Source organism: Austrofundulus limnaeus, unplaced genomic scaffold (genome assembly GCF_001266775.1).
Source record: "Austrofundulus limnaeus strain Quisiro unplaced genomic scaffold, Austrofundulus_limnaeus-1.0 Scaffold37, whole genome shotgun sequence".
In the NCBI taxonomy this organism is placed as follows: Eukaryota; Metazoa; Chordata; class Actinopteri; order Cyprinodontiformes; family Rivulidae; genus Austrofundulus; species Austrofundulus limnaeus.
Window position 1 is genome coordinate 1,201,606 of NW_013952439.1, and position 20,488 is coordinate 1,222,093.

General features: G+C 38.5%; 1 protein-coding gene across 6 annotated transcripts in view; it reads left to right on the forward strand.

The window, feature by feature from the left end:
• gria3a (glutamate receptor, ionotropic, AMPA 3a) overlaps positions 1 to 20,488 on the forward strand; it is a 97,638-nt gene that overhangs the window by 68,261 nt on the left and 8,889 nt on the right. For 4 of the 6 annotated variants that reach the window (XR_001310095.1, XM_014006727.1, XM_014006723.1 and 1 more), the window contains 3 exons: positions 2,213 to 2,586; positions 5,397 to 5,595; positions 16,481 to 16,728. Coding sequence is in view for 5 of the 6 variants with exons in the window: in XM_014006727.1 (XP_013862181.1) it covers positions 2,213 to 2,586; positions 5,397 to 5,595; positions 16,481 to 16,728 (821 nt within the window). In the remaining variant the exon portion in view is untranslated. Of the gene's footprint in view, positions 1 to 2,212; positions 2,587 to 5,396; positions 5,596 to 16,480; positions 16,729 to 17,447; positions 17,563 to 20,488 lie in introns of all 6 variants that reach the window. The other 2 variants (XM_014006726.1, XM_014006725.1) reach the window with 1 other exon arrangement.

A 20,488-nucleotide genomic window follows, 5' to 3' on the forward strand; every position in this document is an offset into this window, starting at 1 on the left:
TATATATATACTGTATATATACTGTATATGTTTGCCAATATCGCCCAACCCTTCTACCACACCAAATATTGGCTCAATATCTGTCAAATTCAAAGTGGACTATCCTGCAAAATCTACTTTTTTTGCCTTTAAATACATTTGTGTAGATTTGTTGTGTACTTTRAGTCTGTGGCTGCGGAACTGCTAATCAAGGTCATGGACGTCCAGGGAACCAATTTCATGAATCCTCAGTTCTGCAGGTTCATTGTCTTCATTCTCCTCTCACTCTGGGTTGGATTTTGGCTCTAGCTTGTAAGGCTGGATGGACAAGTCTTCTGTTGTTGAGATCTTTGAATTAATTCAATAAAAAGTTTATCCACTGGTAAATAATCTTTATCAAACTGCAAACATGTCAGAATGTGCACAGTGATCACTGGGATCACAATGATGCTGCGTTCCAGTTGTACTCTGAGGTCAGACTTTCTGGTTTTTGAGTCTGACATATCATCTGGAACGGCCCCTATTTTCATAATTTCGAGTTGGGAAGTCGGTGCAACATGACCGTACACAAACACRCGTGACGTCATCATGTCAACATGGCTGCTCCTCACATCAACAGTGAAACACTTTACTTTTATGTTTTTAGCATTCTGTGTTGTTTACTTTACACTAAGCAAGTCGTACTTGTAGTGCTTTGTAGTGATTACTATAAGTTTTAACGCCGTTTGTACACTCAAAATGCCACGTAGAGTGCTACAGTTGTGTTGTTGTTGCTTTATTCTGTCACAGCAATTTGACGCTCTGAACTGGAACGCTTACAACTCGTAACTGACGTCAGCCCGACTTCATAAATCAAGTTCCAACTCAACTGGAACATAGAATTATACCTTGAGGGGGGCGGGTTCGAAGTGGCCTATTTGCAATTTGCGTTTAAAGAGGCAGCATCAAAACGAGTTGCTCTCAGACACACCTCAGAACAGAGGTGAAAGAGGGGCTTGTGGAGTTACAGTAAGGAGGAATTCAGACCAAAGCATTACAGTTCTACTTTATAAAGACCCAAACTGAATGATTTAAATGTAAAAAAGAATTTAAAAGCTTGACATGTCCATTTTAATAAGTTGTTGAGGTTTCCTAAGGCTGTTTAGCAGTGGCAGCCATTTTAARAGAAGCTTACTCTAAAAAAATCTCCTTTTTTAAACGCTTCATTAAAAGCTTTCCAGTGGTTGAGTGGATGAGATATTTTATTAACAAACAGATAAAGGAACACATGTAGTCACAAGCAAAAATAGTATTATTATTTTGCCTTTGGGGTTGAGTGATAAAAAGYGTCAAACCTGCAGGTTGAGCTTTTTCTCGTTCGCTTTAATGATGAGCTTTTACAGAGCAGCTTCTCCTCTGAGGAACTGCAGGAAAAGTGGGCGACGTGTCCAAAAGTGAAGTAAAAGTATTTTGCATGTTTTTATCATGCTCCTCATGGATAACTCACAAGTGATCTGACTCTAAAAAARATGATATGCATCTTTAATGAGAGCTCAACTGCTGAATGAGTAATGTTGGAGAAATCCAACTCTGAAGACCGGGGAAAAAACGAAAGAAAAGATCTGTATGCAAACAGTGTGTCACTGCAGAATTCTTAATCTGGCACCTGACATTTCCGTAAAACCATCTTTAATAGTTTGAAAGGAATGAGAGACCCTAAGCTGAAGTCATCACTGATGTYGATCAGCTGCTCAGATGGAAACAAACATTTCCACGGCTGATTGTGACTTTCTGTAAGTCCCTGCAAACACTGGCCAGCTCGGTCTCTAACACTGATTGCATGACCGAGATGCATTGCAGAGGATCTTTCAGAGGTGAATGTTACAGGCTGATTTACAATTTATGAACTGCTTGCATAAGCTTTCCCACCTCTGTCTTCCAACCCCTCAGCTTGATTCATGAGGGAGATCTGGATTCAGACAAAGACATTAACCAACACAAATGCTGAGTGACTCATTTTCAAATGGCAGATTTCTTCCCACCGGCTTTATAACAGGTCTTTTATTTAATTTATGTATAAATGCTGCATTTCAGCAAGTCGCTTTAGTTTTTTTTTTTTTAACTTGTAAAGCTGAGTTGGTTTGTTTCTGAATTTGATCAATATTTTCTATAAAAGATGAATATTTAAAGGTTTGCTAATGGTTTTATGTGACTAACTCTTTGTATTCCTGTTCTTATTTGATTTTTTTAACAGAGAGCTGACATAGCTGTGGCTCCACTAACAATAACTCTGGTCCGGGAGGAGGTGATAGACTTCTCTAAACCCTTCATGAGCCTGGGCATCTCTATAATGATTAAGAAGCCTCAAAAGTCCAAGCCCGGGGTGTTTTCCTTCCTGGACCCTCTGGCCTATGAGATCTGGATGTGTATAGTTTTTGCCTATATTGGCGTGAGCGTGGTGCTCTTCCTGGTGAGCCGYTTCAGCCCCTATGAGTGGCACCTGGATGAGAACGACGAGGCCAAAGACCCTCAGAGCCCCCCCGACCCACCAAATGACTTTGGGATTTTTAATAGTCTGTGGTTCTCCCTGGGYGCCTTCATGCAGCAAGGATGCGATATCTCACCAAGGTTGGTTGCTGTGTTCACCCCCCCACCACCACCTCTCAGAATGCCCCTTTCATTTCTTTGCATTTTATAGTCCTAACCATGCATTTCCATCCTGCAGTGGTGCATATGGGTTATTTTGAGCTGTAATGTTGCCTCTGCCCACCTCATGCCTCACTTCGCTGCACGTTCCTCTCATTTCGTCGTCTTTGAGCGAGAAGCTCGTCTTCTCCGTTTGCTTCGACGCTGCATGCTGACCGTGATGCTCTGCATCCACAAAATAACTTCTATCCACCATGCTGAGGGCTGTAAAATGCACAGGGGTCATTACACTTCATTCAAAGTAACAGCTTGACTTTCCCCGAGATTCTTGGAGGGCTACCGTGTTTTTGCTGCATGTCTCATTTTACGGTCATCAACTTGGCGTTTATAATGTATTTTGTGTGGGGAAAGCATCATAATAAACACATCACATACTGTAATTTACAAAACAGCGTTCAGCTTCCCTTCATTCACCTACCTATCCATTCATCCATCCATTCATCCATCACATTACTGCTGTGATGTCTTTGTCTCCAAGGATTCTCTCCTCCAACATCACTTTGACTGTGAAAGATCTGAAAGTCTTACAGACTGGTCCTGTTCACAGTTTTCAGAATAGATTACCAGCACAAAGAATAAAACGTTACAGATTCTGGGCTTTGATAGGCGAGGTTTATTTCTCAGCTGCTTGTTTAAAATTAGATTAAAGCGAGCCTCGCTTTGTTTCCAGCACAAACTGAACTGCAAACATTTTCACTGCGACGTGTTAAATTGAAAGCTTGGTGCAACTGAGGTAAGTTTTTTTTTATTAGCAGGTTGGTATTAAAACTGATGTTTGCTGCTGCAGTTCTGTGGCTGTAAAAGCTAGAGTCAGTTTTACAGAATGACATGCATTCTGGCTTTCAGACATTTAAAAGTGCAGGTTTGTGTTTTTTGTGAGCATAAACTTTAATTTTGTGGTATTTTGTAGAAAGTTAAAAACAATCAGTGTCGTCCTTTTTGTCGATTCGTCTGTGAACAACTTCAATTTGATTCTGATTGATGAGCTAACAGTCRGAGCATGTACAATAGGGTCCAGATCAATTTGTTGTAAATATTAGCTTTGTAGTTTTGGTCACTTTGTACTCATATGTCTTTGACACAAAATGAACTTTGTTCTAATCTCTTTGTACCAACTTTTATCCATTTTGTACCCACCTGGGCTGCCATCTTAACRCTGATAATTTAATCTACCAGAGTACTTGGACAAGTTGTATTATTATTATTATTATTATTATTATTATTACTTGTTAGGCCTGTCCATTTGCTGCTGTAGCCCTGAATGTTTTGTGAATAGTCCCAAATCTCTGTAATTAAACATTAGTGATAAAACAGAGTTCTATTTGAATCAGGCATGAAGGTTTTAAAATAAATTAATGTTTTTACTTAAAAACATGAACTAAGTTGTGCTCTTTCTGTATTTCAGACAAACAGCAGTTGCTTCAGAAACTTTTACTTTCAGTTTGTGAGTGGCACATTGTGTAATTTACAGACCATGACTGAGCTGTTGCATCACACAAATATTTAAATACATTTCTATAGCTATTTGCTAACTCACATGGTAGCAACGACAACTAGCTGTAGCACTATGTGCAGCTCAAGGAACTTTCATCAGCAATATCATTATATTTCTACTACATAACTAATGTGACACTGAAYGTTATTTAAACGTTCAAATTAAAAGTGTTCACATGAAAAGCTATAAATAAAATTTGAGATGAGTTGTTTGAAATCGACCGTTTTGCATTTTGGTTTTGACTCTATTGTGACCAGCTGTTAGCTCATCATTCAGGTCAAAGTTAAACTTTTTTTTCAAACTGAGATTGTTTAAAAGTGATACAACAGGTAAGTCATTAATCATTTATTACTACATTACAGAACCTTGATTGAAAAGATCTGAACTGTCATTTCCTTTGCTGAAACAGTGATTAAATATTAGATTAACACCAGAAAACAGGATGAGTTCAATTGCAACAACTGTTAAATGATCCTTTTACTTCAAACAACTTTGGTGTAAATTGTGTAGAGATGTGTCATTTGTGAACGATACGATTTTTTTTGAATGGCTCCTTACAACAAACAATAGGAATTGAGTTGCAGACAGTAAAGAGCTGTATATAGTTTTTATTTATTTTTTTARAGCAGTGGAGTACAGCAGCTCAGGAGGAGGAGTATAGGTTTAACCAAACACACGGCTCCGCCCACGTGACGCAATGACATCATCACGTAGGGCTCTTTTGAACATTTCTATGAAACAAATGACTCATTAAGATCCAGATCTCTTCAGAGAATCTTTTATCCTTCTGTAAAATTGTAGTAGTGACCATTATCTAATAAATAAATAAGTACATTGTACCAATTTGCCCATTCTTTATGAAACCAACAATAAAACAAACTTTCTGCTCCATCCATATGTTCTTTGTGTGTTAAATAGAAAACCAGTTTATGCTTTATTCATTAAATGGAGTGAAACTAAGAGTTAATGGAGCTTATTATTGCTCTTAACAAAGCAACTTAATCTGCAGCAATATCGACTTAATGATACTTGCATTAAATTAATGTGTGAGTATGGATCACCAGAGGGCAGACAATACTTTTACTGCCCAGCCGTTAATAGAGCAACATGTTCACAAGTGTAACTTAGGATCAGGCCAGAGCTAAACTTCAGAGCAGACTCCCACCCCCACATGTATATCTGAGCATGCTGCTCTCTTGTCTCTGTCTGCTTTTCCTCCTCCTCCTCCTCCACACAGGTCTCTGTCCGGCCGTATCGTCGGGGGAGTGTGGTGGTTTTTCACCCTCATCATCATCTCTTCCTACACGGCCAACCTGGCTGCCTTCCTCACYGTGGAGAGGATGGTGTCTCCGATCGAGAGCGCCGAGGATCTGGCCAAGCAGACAGAGATCGCCTATGGAACCCTAGACTCCGGGTCCACTAAGGAGTTCTTTAGGGTGAGTGTCTGAGCTGATTAAAAAAAAAACACAGAAGTTCCTCTTGCTTTACGTTGGCCAAAAGCTCAAAGCTAAACAAGCCCCTGGAGCTTTCCTTTGGGGTTTTGATTTATTACCTGTCAGGTAATAAATCGTACGAATAATCAATAAAAAAAGCCCAGAACTGTATTTTCTTCTCTTGAAACAGCTTTTCTGAAACACAGAAGCAAGTTGTACTAAATCTAAACCTGATTAATTCAGTTCATCATAAAAAGTGCTTCACTGTGTTTTCTATAATGAAATTAGGAATTACTAAAACATCTGAACCTAAATGACACACATTTGTCTTGTTCGCTGAGTTGTAGAGCTTCACTTTGTGACAGAGAGTTCAGATGAGCTCATATTTCCTTCAGTCCAACTTTTGTAACGTCAAAAACTGATTTAGACTCATTTTTTTTATTAGAGTTTACATTTAGTGGGGGTAATGTCTGAAATCTGTGTCCACAAACGGCATTAGCCTTAAAATTAACTTTGGTTTCTCCATTAAAGTAAAACATTTTTCATTTTTGAACCTGGGACAATTATTCTTTCTCATGAGACTCAAATTTATTTTTATGGTAACATCAGCGAGCGGTTTCAAAATCACAAAAGACTGGAATAAATCTTAGACCGTTATATTTCAAKTAGCGTTAGTTTATTTTCTGCCGCCGACTCTGACTGACCTGGATGTCCACACCTGGTTTAGATGAAAACGATGACAGAAGATAAAGTGAGGAACGTCTGAGTTTGTCACTGCGTCTCTGACGTCTTCATCCTAACATTAAATAATAATATCACACATCAAAGGCTTTTTTGTACTGCGCACCAATTTATTATGCAAATGCCATTTTTCTCTAATGTTCCTAAATAGTCAGTGCAAATGACAGTCAGCTTAACTTTCAAGTTTCATTAGAGTATAATTCCAATTTTATTTAAAAAAAAACTCATAATTTTTTTTCAAAAATAAAAAACTTCAAAGGCACAGTTCARATGATTACGCACAAACATTTTATAGGTTTTAAAGAACAGAAGGTCATTTGTTGACTTTGCAGCAGTAGATCATATTCAACGGGTCAAGTTACATTTTAACATCAGATCCATTGAACTGGTGACTATTTTTTAAGTTTCTGCTTGAATTGCAGGATGTCAGGAAAAAAAAACCTCCCAGATGTGAGCTGCCTCCTCAGAGATGTTTTAGGTTGTCATCAAGGGTTGAGTTCAGGGGGAGGATGGGAGGGCCGCACCATGCAGTTTATTGTAAAACAGAAAAATTAAATGCAATGTGCGTAATAATTTTGAACGCAGTGTAATATCCTGCAGCTCTACATGAGACCACTTGTGGAGGCATGACACAAAGTTTGATTTTAATGGTCACCTGCCGCTAAAGGTTCAAGGTGCAATAAGGTGTTTGTGTGTGCTCATTTGTCTGACATGAGCAAAATACCTCATTGAGCACCGGATGGATTTTAAAAAAACTCAGAAACTAATCACCAGATGAGCATTTAGAAATGAGTATTTTTTGGAAGCACAGCAAAATAATCTTAAAGGAGACATATGCTTTTAAATCTTTTTTTTCTGCATGTAAATCCTTCAGTTGGGGTTTTTATAAAGTGGAGCTGCAGCTTTATTGTAGCTCCACAAGCCCCTTTCACCTCCACCTTGTTCTGCCATTTATGTAGTTTTACCGTAATGCTAACAAGTTGAACAAATAAATAACATGTGCAGAAGGCAGCATGAGTTGTGCGAAATGTTATAGTGAGATCGGGCCTTTAGCAACCACAAAATGACCATAAGTCAGTCAGTTTTACACGTATGGAGCTGACGTCTTGTATGTTAGTAGCTGAGGGTGATTCCTAACTCGTATCCTGAGCACTTTTAGCATTTTTGCTTTAAATCTGCAAAACACCTGAAGCATTTGTAGAGCCTGTCGGTGGATGAATCAGTTCAAAAGCTGTGTGTCAGCTTGGCTCAGTGATTTAGAGGTGAAAGGTCAGGTTTTGATCAGACTAACTGTTGTAGAAAAGTTTGAAGTCCTTTAAAATGTAATTCTAATTTTCAGGCCTCTTTTCCCCAAAATGCAGCCTCAGAGACGACGCGCTCTTCCTTGAAAATAGAAATGACATTCACATCCAGCGTCCAGCTTAGAGCTGTTTCTATTTTTAGCCTTATTTGTTCTCTCGGTGTGGTTGCTCGGAGTGAGCCTGCAACATTTGATAAAGACAGAACCGAGCTCTCCTTCAAACACGACAGGGATCCGGGGGGCATTTTTGCATTGCTTCCACAGTCTGCATCAGTCTGCATCAGTCTGCAGGGAGATTTAAAAAAAGGAAAAAAGAAAAGAAAAAAATCCCATCTAACAATCTCCTTCGAGATTCAAAGAGCATAAATACAGCAGGTTTCTGTCTGTTAGGTTTGATTATCTGCTGCTGCCGGCAGGAGAAAATGTTTTATGTTAACATGATAAAAAAAGAAATGCTTGAAACAACTCAGAAAAGACAAAAGAGACAACATCGCTTTATGAAATATTCTTGTTTTTGTGGGTTTTGCTCTGGGAGGGACTGATTTGGTTGGGATTGTGACCAAGACTTTCTGACTTTGTGACTCAACCCGTCTACGAAGGCATCCAAGCAGAATGATCCCAAGTGCCAAACTTTCCTGAAACTCAGTGAAGTGAAGCGAATTCTGTGGCCTGTGGTGCTTTAAGAAATGTGCACAATCGGTTGATTGGGGGAGAAATATATAAAATCTCTAAGATCTTTTTAAGGAAAATTTGGAAACATTGACGACATTAAGTCACAGAGCTGACAGAATCAGAATTAAGAATGGATTTGAGGGAGAAACTGTTAGAGCTGGATAAACAGAAAAGAAAATAATTTTATTAAGATCTGTTCGAGTAAAATAAAAACTTATTTTTCAATTTATCTCAAGTTAGAATAAGCAGAATAAGAAATAATTAGTTCAGAATGACTGATGGCTGATATACAGTTTATTTATAAATGCTACAGTAATCAAAGTGAAACATCGATAAATCCAGATATTAGATGGATCCTCAGGGTGCTGAATGAAACATTCATTTTTATGTTTTTATGATCTTCAGGAGGATTTTAAAAAGCCATTCAGCTTGAAATCAGAGTTTTATTAAMCTTTAAAGTTATATTTTACCTAAAAACATTTCATCTCATTTTCTCCATAAATGATGCATTTTCTTCAACAAAGAGCAGGAATTCAGCAGGTTTAATTAGAAAACATTTTAATGTAGATAAGAATTAGTTTGAAGTCCAAATAGAAAGTGTATTTTTTTCACAATTTAAAATGACTTGTTCAGATTAATCACACAAAATGACAGAAGCCTCAAGTATTAAAATAAGCATAACTTGTAATCTGTTGACAAATAACTTTCTGAGTTTACCTGAGGATGGAGGAGAGAATCAGCCGAGCTGCAGAACAAAGTGAACGACCTCTGGAAGCTCAGCTGTCTCAGCTAATACACATTAGTTCAACATCTACAAGCGTTTGCTCCTCAGCCCCGCTGCTGACTGACCTTACCTTTTAACTGTCTACAGAAAAACCAAAATATCACCATTTAGCTTTCTTGTTAAAAAGTAGGGGAAGCTTGGAAGCAGTTTTTATCTCCTTAAAGTATAAAAAAAATAGTTTGACATAAAAAGTCACTACACAGTCCTAACAGAGGAATTCTGTTAAGGAGAATATTTGAACAAAGCCCCGAGGTTCAATAAAATTATGACAAGATGTTATTTTATCCTGACATTTGTGTAAGACTTTTGTGATAAATGATTATAATTTTCTAAAATATTTCTCTCAATTATTATCCAAGGAAAGAGGAAAGTCCAGACAACCATAAAACCAAAACTATTAAGACTGAGGAGGACAGACAGCCACTCTACAGATATAGACTTTGTGACGAACACCTACGTCATCCTCTCACAAAGCCAGATCCGCTAAGTAGCTTTTCATAACAAACCACAAGGCAGGAAGTGTCAGGGATTAAAGTAAAACGGGATTGATTTTAATTAGTGTGTTAAACAAGCTGTGATCTTGTTTGGTTACTTCATTCGTTTGTTTTCACTGCTCATTAACATACAGTCAGTGATTAACTATGCATGTTGCTAAATGTTGTTTGCAGATAAATATTTAACTTCAGAGAGAGCCTGCAGGCTTTATTTGGCCTCTTGATTCTAGTTTTGGGTAATAAATATTGTACACACAGAGCCATGAATCACTCTGAAGCACCCAGATAAACTTGTAGCTGCAAAAACAGCCAGTTTGTACAGGATCAACAACAAATATTCATTTTACGCTGGCACATGTCAAACTCAAGGCCTGAGGGCCAAATTTGGCTCTTGTTAACATTATATTYGGCCCTAAAGGTAATACTTTAAATGTGAAAGAGTTTTATAGTTTCTCTTTTTGTCTCTGGATTTAGTGCATTCTTCTAATGACAGCTGGCCAACTTTCAAAACAAGAAGTTTAAGTTTGAAGCTTTCAGCAAAGATGTGGCAAAAAAAAGAATACAGCATAAATGTAGCTAAAATGGCAGTAAATCAGAATTAGCATAAGTGTTGCCTGACGGAATTTTTTTTTAAATTGAAAGAACAAAAACAAAAAACAAAAAAGCAGAAAAAAAGCTGAAAGGAACAAAAAGATATTGTAGCTAAAATAGCAGAAAAAGCTAAAATTAGAAAGAAAAAAAGGATGCAGGATGAATGATGGATGCTGAATAAAGCAGAACCCTGGTTCAGAGATGAGCAGCTTGTCGTATCCCGACTGCTCCGGTTTAATCAGCCAATAATTCGAACCGTTTGTTGATGGGTGTGCGATTGTCAGGCCGGTGCTGGGAGGTTTCTCAGCCGTTGCATCAGTCTGACAGCATGAAGACTCGCAGATTTCAGCACAGATGACCAGCCTGCTCCTGACAACCACACGTCTTCATGTGGGCCCAGAAAAAGAACTGCCTGTTTTCACACYGCGCCCGGGCCGTGTCATCAGCCATTATTGTCATGTGCGGCGTGTTTACATGAACACACCGCTGAACTGAAATCGCRCATATGTCAAGAATGATTCACTTACTAGCCTGAGCCCACTATCCATTACGTCTCCGCTGAATTATTTATGTTACCGTACGACACGCCGCCACCGCCGCCGCCGTAGTTTTTCAGCTCACTCTGATGTTTTCATTTACTTTCACCTTTCCAGACGTGATGTGGAGGCTGACTCACATGACTGAATATACACACTAGAAGCTGGATTTCTCTTCAAAATACGTTAAATAAACAAGCAAATGCATAAAGTATGACAGCGCCTGGTCAGCGTAAAACAAAAACAAGCTGCAGGAAACAAGTTATCTCGAAACGACGCAAGGAAAACAAAACGTGTTGTCGTCACGTCGGCTTTGTCATCCAAGAATCATAGTTTGACTAAATGTGGGAGGATTAAACTCAAGGTTGTCTCTAAAGGCGCTCCTCTCTCTCTTCATGCTCAGATTTAGGCACAGAAGGTCACGTTAGCCCAGTTTATTGCAGCCTCTTTATTTTCTCCTCTATTGTAGACAGCTGTGCAGCCGTGCTCCCCTGTGACCGGCGATCAGCCTCTCGCTGGCCATTTTTAGCAGCGTACTGTGTGTCAGAGCGGCGCTGCGCTGTGCTGTGCACGACTGCAGCAGCTCCAGCTGGCAGCTGACRGGGCCACAGAGGTGAAGCCGTCACTCTCAGAGGAAAGAGGTCAAATGTGGCAAAGACAGCGCCCTCAGAAAGGCAGTTCTGTAACCTGTCACACAGCAGACAACACAAAGYCAGGAAGCTATGGCAGCTTGCTTCATGTGAGCGAGTTCAGAAATCTAAAAACACGTTAGAGGTGACATCACTGTAATTAGAGCCGGATCAGTGCAACAAAATAAACCTCCAAATGTCTGTAGGTTTTCTTGCTGAGAAAGGATCACATATCTACAAAAAAAGGCAGAAGAAAACGGATTGTTTATTTTTGCTCCACTAGTATTTACACACAAGAAACCCCTACYTACTCTAAATCCAACCATTTATAGGAAAAAAAAACCCTCATTTTTAAAGATAACTGAGTTTGTGGAATTCCTGTGTGGATTCTTCAGTTTAAAGAGGATCTCAGTGCTGTTTTGGTTGTAAATATGCAAAAGAGCCAATAAATAACAGGGTGCYAACTCATTTAAAACTTTAAAGGGCCTGTGACATGCTTATCCTTCAAATACAAAAAGTCAAAGAAAACATATTTATATCTAAGAAAATTTGCATAATACACATGATTTTACCCATTTTATCTCAAAACTGGACTATTTTCTCTTGAATTTGGCTCAGCAAAGAGAAACAGGCTGTGACATGCTTATCCTTCAAATACAAAAAGTCAAAGAAAACATATTTATATCTAAGRAAATTTGCATAATACACATGATTTTACCCATTTTGTCTCATAATTGGCATATTTCCTTTTGAATTTGGTCCAGCAAAGTGAAACAGGAAGTGACATCAAAGGGGAACTCTTTAAGAAAATAACCTCTCTAGTCTTTGTTCTATGAAACAATTTTATTTAAACTCTTCTTCAACTYTGATAGTGACTCAAAATAATCTAAAGAAACATCAGAGTCTTCTCTAATTATTGTGGCATCGCTCTGTTTACATGCAGACATYCCCCTTTGACATCACTTCCTGTTTCTTCACGTGCAAATATCTCAACAACTATTCATCTCAACGGCGTGAAATTTGTTTTGCAATATGTTATCAATGTTCTCTTTCCAAAAAAGCATTCATATTTATTACAAAAATTTGATGTCACAGGCACTTTAAAAGTAAGTTAAATAAATTTTAAATCAATGCAAAAAACAAACAGGCAGCCAGTGTAGGTCAGCTAACACAGGAGTGATGTGGTCACGACTTCYGGTTCCTGTTAGAAGACGTGCAGCAGCGTTCTGGACTAACTGCAGACAACTGCTCCAAACCAACATAAAAAGAGTCACAGTAATCCAGTGGTGATGAAGGCATGTATAAGAGTTTCAAGGTCTTTTGGGGGAATGTAAGATTTTACTTTGGCATTAAGACATAACTGATAAAAAAATTAAGATGTTTTCTCAAATTTAAAAACACCATCCAAAAACACTTCGAAGTTCTTGACCACAAAGTAATAATATGGAGCAAGTGGGACAAGAATCTCAGCAAACTTATCGAGAGGAAAACGATTACCAAGTAAAATAACTTCATTCTTGTCTTCATTCAAAGTCAGACAGTTCTGAGATAACCAGTCTTTGACGACTTGGAGCACAGACATCTGGTTTAAAAGGAAAATAAGTTWGAATAAGTAATGAAAAAATATGAGGTGCATTTTAATTATTGATCCTGAGAAATTTTTGGTTGACATAAAGCATATCACATGTTCATAAATATATTACCAGTGAGTATTTGATTTAAAAACTATGGCTGTGTCCAAATTCAGGGGCTGCATCCTTTGAARGACCCGGCCTACCCAGTCTAGGTGGACTGGGTTTTTGGACGATTACAAAGACTGGAAAAAGTGGCTGTGAATTTAGACGGTCTAGCCTTCAGCTTTATTCCTACACTTACCCGGCACATGTCGCCTATCTACCGTGACAATGCTAAACAGAAGCAAAAATAGATTGAAATTAACATATTATCAAAATATTAATATTAATATTAGAAATAAAATTAGCTTTTAAGAATGATAAAAACATGCAGATTTATTTTTGCCATATTAGCTCATTTGATTTCTGACAAGAACAATATTTTAAAAAATGTCTATGCATTAATAGCACAACAGTTCAATTTATATACAGACAGATTTAAAAAAAAACTGCACTGCTTTCTCTCACTCCGTCCACCGTTACAAGCAAAACGGCTAACAAATTCAGCCATCAGAAGACACAGCCCCTGAATTTGGAGACAGCCTATATAACTACAGTATCTATATGTTGATGTCAGACATATTTACTGCATGTACTTTAAAAAAACACAACCAAAAAGCTATTTAAAAAGTGCTCTTTCAACACAAAGAGTCAGTTTGATCTAAAATTGTAAAATTTGATGATTGTGTCGCCGGCTGTGACCCACAGATAGGAGGAGGAGGAGGGTCGCTGTGCTCATTAATATTGATACTAAACAGGGTGTGCAGTTTTGTTTCCAYTGAGCAGCCAGATTGTTAAACTTCAGGCTGCTGGCAAACAGCCCACGTTTCCTCTGCCGAGCAAATCTGCTCAAAATTACAGAAGGGAGACACCTGTCAGTGCGCTGCGCCGAAATGGTCGAGCTCGTTACGTCTCTGACCCCATCCTCCATGTCATGACAGGTGTGTTCATGATTCAGAACACCTGTCAAGATTTCTCTGCCCTGATCGGCCCCACGAAGCTGATTTTTCCTGTGATTTAGAGCTGCTTTGAATGATGGGAGACGTTTTGGACGTGTTCTCTGGCTGAGAGTTAAAATCTGTAAAATCAGCTCTCACCGATAAGTCTTGTCTCTTTTATTTATTTTTTTAATCGAAGTGCTCGACTATAAGGCGGCTTTGTTGTTTCTTGTTCCTTAAAGAGACAAGAAACCTTTTATTTGAAAGGTTTCTTCACTTCTGGTTCCAACTGAGGTGAATCCATGTGGAACCAAAGAAACGTTTCAGATGAGAGAAAACAAGTCTGTTGCTTTGATTCYGACATGTTTGACCTCTCTGTATCTCCACCAACACGTTGCTAATTTTGGAGCTAAAACAGGAAGTAGCTTTTCTCCACATTTGTGTTTGAACCTGACAGATTAGAGGCAACATGTTCATCACATACAAAGTGTTTTTAGATGTAATATTTATTTAATATACTGTATTACCTGTTAACTCTTCATAATTTGTATTTTCTATTCTGCCTCTGGTTTGTTAGACTTTGTTGTTTCTGAAACTGAATCCTTTTTTGCTTGTTATACAAGTTTTCTTGTTCWGAGACATAAACGGTGGACTCTTATCTCCCAGCGGACTGGTGTGAGTGTGGATGCTTGTTCCTCTGTGGCGATGAAGAGGAGACATGTTCAAGGTTGACCTGAGACAGCTGATGGGCTTCAGCCCTCTGTGACCYTGAACAGAGCAGGGCAGATTTACAGAAAGGATGGATGGACTCTGAAGTGAAGGAGAGTCCACATAAAATATAAATCATTCTCAGGTTTATGAGGATTTTTTTTTTTGTTCTTTCATTTAAAGATTTAGCTCAAGACTGCACCTCAGTAACTTCTGTTTAATCCTTTTGCAGTGCTGTAAAACATCTGTCTGTAAATTCAGCTGTGCTGCTTCATCGCTGTGTTCTTGTTAATTTATGTATCAGTGCAGGAAACAGTAAACTATGTTATACATTAGTGCTGGAAGTAGGGGTGCTGCAGGCGCTGTAGTGGCTAAAAGATACTGTAACTTAACCGTAACTTAACGCAACCGCAGCAAAAAAACATAATGCTAAGATACAATAAAGAATGTGGTGGTCTAGATGTGGTTTGCCAGAGGTGGTCCATGCATGGGCCAGCACTGCAAAAAGTACACAACTGGGCCAGTAGTGGAATGCCATCTTAAAAACAGTGCAGTCATTGCCAGATCTGGTCCACGTCCAACTTGTCATGCCAGCAGTCAGCCTGCAGGGCTCTCCCAGACCTGTCAGCGATGTGGGTCCCATGAGCCATTGCTTCAACAGTAAAGCATTCATTTATGGCAGGAATGTCAAACTTATTTTCACCTAGGACCACATGAGCATACAATCAAAGGGCCAATTGTAATTAACATTGACGTTTCATATTTAACTTCAGCTAAACATAAAACGTCACGCTCCTCTTCTCATTGCTATGGCTGAGCACCGCTAACAAAAAATATCTGAGCTCTATGTGGAGAGGTGCTCGAGTTTAAAACTACGACTTGTAGGCAGAAAACTCCCGCCACCTAGCACAACTGGGCTGCAGCAAAAGTAGCCGGCAAAAATGCAGTGAATAGGAGATTTCTATGGTGAATTTCGCTGAGTACCAGCTACTTTTGAACCCTGTGCAGTGGTGAGATTATGTCATTTTTCATTTAAAGTAAAACATTGTATCATGGGGGATGTGGTATATGGTCAATGCTGGCTTTAAAGCCACATACGTTTATTTTAAGACTGCTTGAGTTCGACACAAGATTTGTGGGCTGGTTTATGATCTTTTATTTATTTATTTATGTTGCCATGTGGCAACTATTTAGGCAGATAATTGTAGATTTTGTTCTGTAGTTTCTAAATTAGTGTTGCTGAGAATGTTGCTTTAGTTCTGATAAAAAAAAAGATAAATGGCTTAAACTTGTACAGCGCTTTATCAAGTTCCCACAGACTCCAAAGCACTTCACATTTAAATCATTCCCTCATTCACACACACAGATGATGGTAAGCTACATTGTAGCCACAGCTGCCCTGGAGCAGACAGACAGAGGCGAGGCTATGCACCGGCGCCCCCCGGACCCTCTGACCACCACCAGCAGGCAAGGGGGGTGAAGCGTCTTGCCCACAGACATTATTTGCCACCAAAATAAAAGCTCTTTAAGCATTGAGTTATACTCTAATGATGAACATATAAGAGGATTGCTAACCTACGTTTGACTTTGCCATTGCTAAAAATATATTCTAGATAAAAATTATGTAGAACATTTCTTTGCTTTGTTGCACAGACAGACAGTTAATCATTTAACTTCCAGCTCCACTTTGTTGCATCAGACATTAACTGTTTTACCTAAAATGATGACACATTCCTGTCAACAACTTTGTGGAACTTGTTTCATGACTGTCTGTAATTAATGTTTTTTTTTTCCTGTCTTCTCTCTTCTCCTTTGATCGCAGCGCTCCAAAATAGCAGTTTATGAGAAAATGTGGTCGTACATGAAATCGGCCGAGCCCTCGGTGTTTGTCAAGACCACGCCAGACGGGGTTTCCCGGGTGCGAAAGTCGAAGGGCAAGTTTGCCTTTCTCCTGGAGTCCACCATGAACGAGTACATTGAGCAGCGGAAGCCGTGCGACACCATGAAAGTGGGCGGGAACCTGGACTCTAAAGGCTACGGAGTGGCCACACCGAAAGGCTCAGCATTAAGGTGGGTGGGATAATATAACAATAACCTCCATGTTGTTATAGTATTCCACCTACCCTGATGTTGCCTTTTGTCATTCTCTACTTCCTCACTCTTTAATTCTTCTTTTTTTGTTTTTATTTCCAAGTGCATTTCTAGGTGAACAGTATTATGGGTTATCTGAATTGCAGCACACTTTTTGTTTTGTTCTGTCTTGTTCCGTCTCTGTTTTCTTTATGTTCTTTTCTCGTATTTCCTTGAAGTTTCTGGTGTCTGACCACATACATCCATTTGAATGTCAGCGTGCACTTCCTCCTCCCTGATTGTCTGTTTTTTTTTCTTTGTACTCCTTCCTCTTGTTCTCTGTGGCGCCCTTTTTTCTTTTCTGCATTACCTCTGAAAACTTGACTTAATTTGCTAGTTAAATGCTGCTCTGTCACTTGTGATGAATGTAAAGCTGCATGCTGGATGTTCTATTCTCTAATTCAACAATGACAGAATGTCCCCTTCCCGCACACTTCAGTTACGAGCAAATTTAATCTCCATGCCACCTCTTGACTATTTAACGTTTTCTTTGCTGTAAAATTTCTTTTTTTTATCCTTTCAAATTGTCCCCACCCCCTCACCCCGTGCTACCCTTCTATGAACCATTGTTCTCTATCACTATTTCTCACTAATATTTGATTATTAGATTTCTCACGGACCTGTTCCTTTTCTTACAAGCTATGTTTTATCGTTTCAAGAAATGCTGTTAACCTGGCAGTGTTAAAACTGAATGAGCAAGGCCTCTTGGACAAATTGAAAAACAAATGGTGGTACGACAAGGGAGAGTGCGGCAGCGGGGGAGGTGACTCTAAGGTCAGCCTCGATGTCACCAAAGTCGGGTATCCTAGAACAGAGTAATCGGCAAGGCTGGCGTCAAACAATTTATTGATTTTAACAAAAGACAAAAAACAACAAAAAAGTAGGTTTTAGCCATTTTTTTGTTGCTCAACTGGAATCAAGTGGGAACCCTTTACTTGGCTAATCTAATGGAAATAAAACAGAGGTTTTGTGATGAATAATAGGAACTGAAATTGTTGCTGAGTAGTTGTTTGACCTGTGGTTATGAAAGGCAGAAACAATTTTTTCCTCTGTTTTTCAAATCCACAGGCCAACAAGGAACTTATTTTGTCTAAAACCAGCAGGGCTGAAGTGAATATTCTGATTTCCCCCGTACAAAGTCGAAACATAAAAGCACTCTCTGATCTGCCGCCTTGGTTTAGGGTAGGCACGGGAGACAGCGTTGTCTTGAGGGGACTAAGCAGCTCAGGCAAACGTGAGAATTCTAATGTCAGAACGATGACTAATTGGTACAGATTTTCTGAATTTATTTCTGTTTGTCTTAACATCCTCTCACGACCGACACAGATCTTTTCTCGGTCTTTCCGCCCTGACCTGGTAAGGTAAAGAAGTTGACCCCAGGCTCCATCAAAACAAAGGGACTTTGATTTAAATCCTTTTAAATCAGTGGTGGGCACAGTTCTGCTAATCCGCTAATAGTGGAACTAGCTTCTCATTTAGCAGAGTTGATTTTTTGCTAACTTTGCAAGTCATTAGCAGTGTTAGAAGCGTTAGCAACGGGAATGATGTCATCATCCTGCAATAAACATCAACAGTAATCGCTGCTAAAGATGCTGGAGATGGTATTTAATGTCTAAATTTAAAATGTGTTCATAAAAACAATATGGATGGTCAAGAAATTTGAAGTGTAGCTCAGACATCATCCATAACTGCAAGTTTGATGTCTTGTAGCAAAGTTTTAGCGGCATGTAAATGCTAGAACGTCTCAGGATGATGACATCATAACATGAACCGAGCACTAGCAGCAAAGGCTGCATGCTGTTCAAAAATTCCTAAATGTGAGCTTCAAGATGTAAGAATTAACTTTTACATTTAGATTTAATATTTAAATATATTTTTTAACATTTAAATTTAACATTTAGTCAAAATTAGCAAAATGTACGAACAGTGAGCTAAATAACAATAAAATGTCTGGAAAATGTTTAACACTCAAAAAGTGAGCTAAATAATGAAGAATATGTTGGTGAAATTTGTTTACATTTTATTTTACACTTGGCACCCCATATTAGCCTAGTCAGCTGCATGAGTTGRCGCCTACAAATTGGGACAGCCTACGGCGCATGGCAATGACTTAAGCGATCAACAGATGTGCTTTATATCAGCTGCAGTGTCTTAGTACAGTGGTTCCCAACATTTTTAGACTTGTGTACTCCCTGAGCCATTTTTGTCATACCACTAGTACCCCTTCAGTCAAACGTAATGATGATTCTCCAAAACTATAATGTACTTCAACTGATTAAATTAAAATTATTTATTTTACCCCCTAGAATGTTTAACTCTCAGGCATTTTTCCCCAACTCAAATTAAACACAAAGATAAAAATGTTGCCTCRAAAGTSAATAAGTAATTAAATAAATAAACCAGGTAATGGCAGGTGCAGAAAACAGCAGCGTCCAAARTACGTCAGAAACTCACCCAAATGAGCAAATTCCATGAGATTCCACATTTTATACTAGATTCCATTTTGTGTAAATTGTGATTCCTACTGCTATTTCTGCATTGCAGAAATCACAGGGCCCTACATTTCTCAGTCCGATTTTTATTTAATTTTTTACACACCTGAAATTTTTCCACGTACCCCCTGTAATATGCTTGCGTACCCAAAGTAACCCTGGTTGGGAATTATTGTCTTAGTAGTTGGCATTAATTTCAACTAATTTTTATTTATTTATTTATTTATTTGTTAAGTGGTTTAGCATTAGTGGAGCTAAGATTCCTGTTTAGGGTATTAGTGGATAGTGAACCAAAGTTTTTAGTTAGCTGTGCCCACCACTACCGTTAATGTTATTTCCTCAGAATAGTGTCCAGTTTTAACTGCATAGAAGTGTGTGAATTTACAATTTTTGCTATTGTTTGCTTATAATAAAGAAAAGTTACTTATTTTCAGATGAAATTGAAACCTTCAAGCATTTAAAAATCATCATCCTTATTATAATTTTATAATGTCACACTTTCTATGTTAAGCTCAGAAGATGGTTTAAATTTTAGAAGAGATTTTTTTAGCTATGAGCATGCATTGTACAATGCTGTGCAAATGTTTTAAATGACCTACTAATGTTTTTATACCCTGCTTCAGCAGACAGATTTTATTGTGGTCTTTTGAAGTGGTCCTGATCAAAGGTTGACCAGGTTTTTCCAAAGATCTTTTAAACATTTTTATTAAACGTTGGCTGCTTTTTCCACTCCTGACAGCATATTGATGAGCGAAAAGAGAGAGAGAAAAGTGGACCAAAAATAAAAACCTACAGAAGAGCAGGCAAACAGCCTCTGAAAGTCATGTCGGTAAGAAAAAGAAAATCAAGCAAAGGCCTGGGATCATTGACTACATGTCAAGTTTTCAGCTAATGGCTCCTGCTGGTGCTAAAATACTACTTTATATGTCAAACTGTTATCTTTGACAAACAGCAAACAGCTGCAGCCTCGTACACCTGTGCTTTTTCTACCTTTTCTAGTCAAAGCCTCAGGCCTCTCTACTCTGAGTTGTCTAATATGTGTCAACACGAATTTAATCTTTAATAGGTCAGAGTTAAGTAGAATGAAAAACAAACAGAAATGGTCAAAGCTGATAATAGGAGAAAAAAGCAGCCAAAGCTCAAAGAAAACTACAGAAAAGAACATTTATTATCTCTGTCTGCTTGGAAAGTTTTCAGAAATGAGGGAT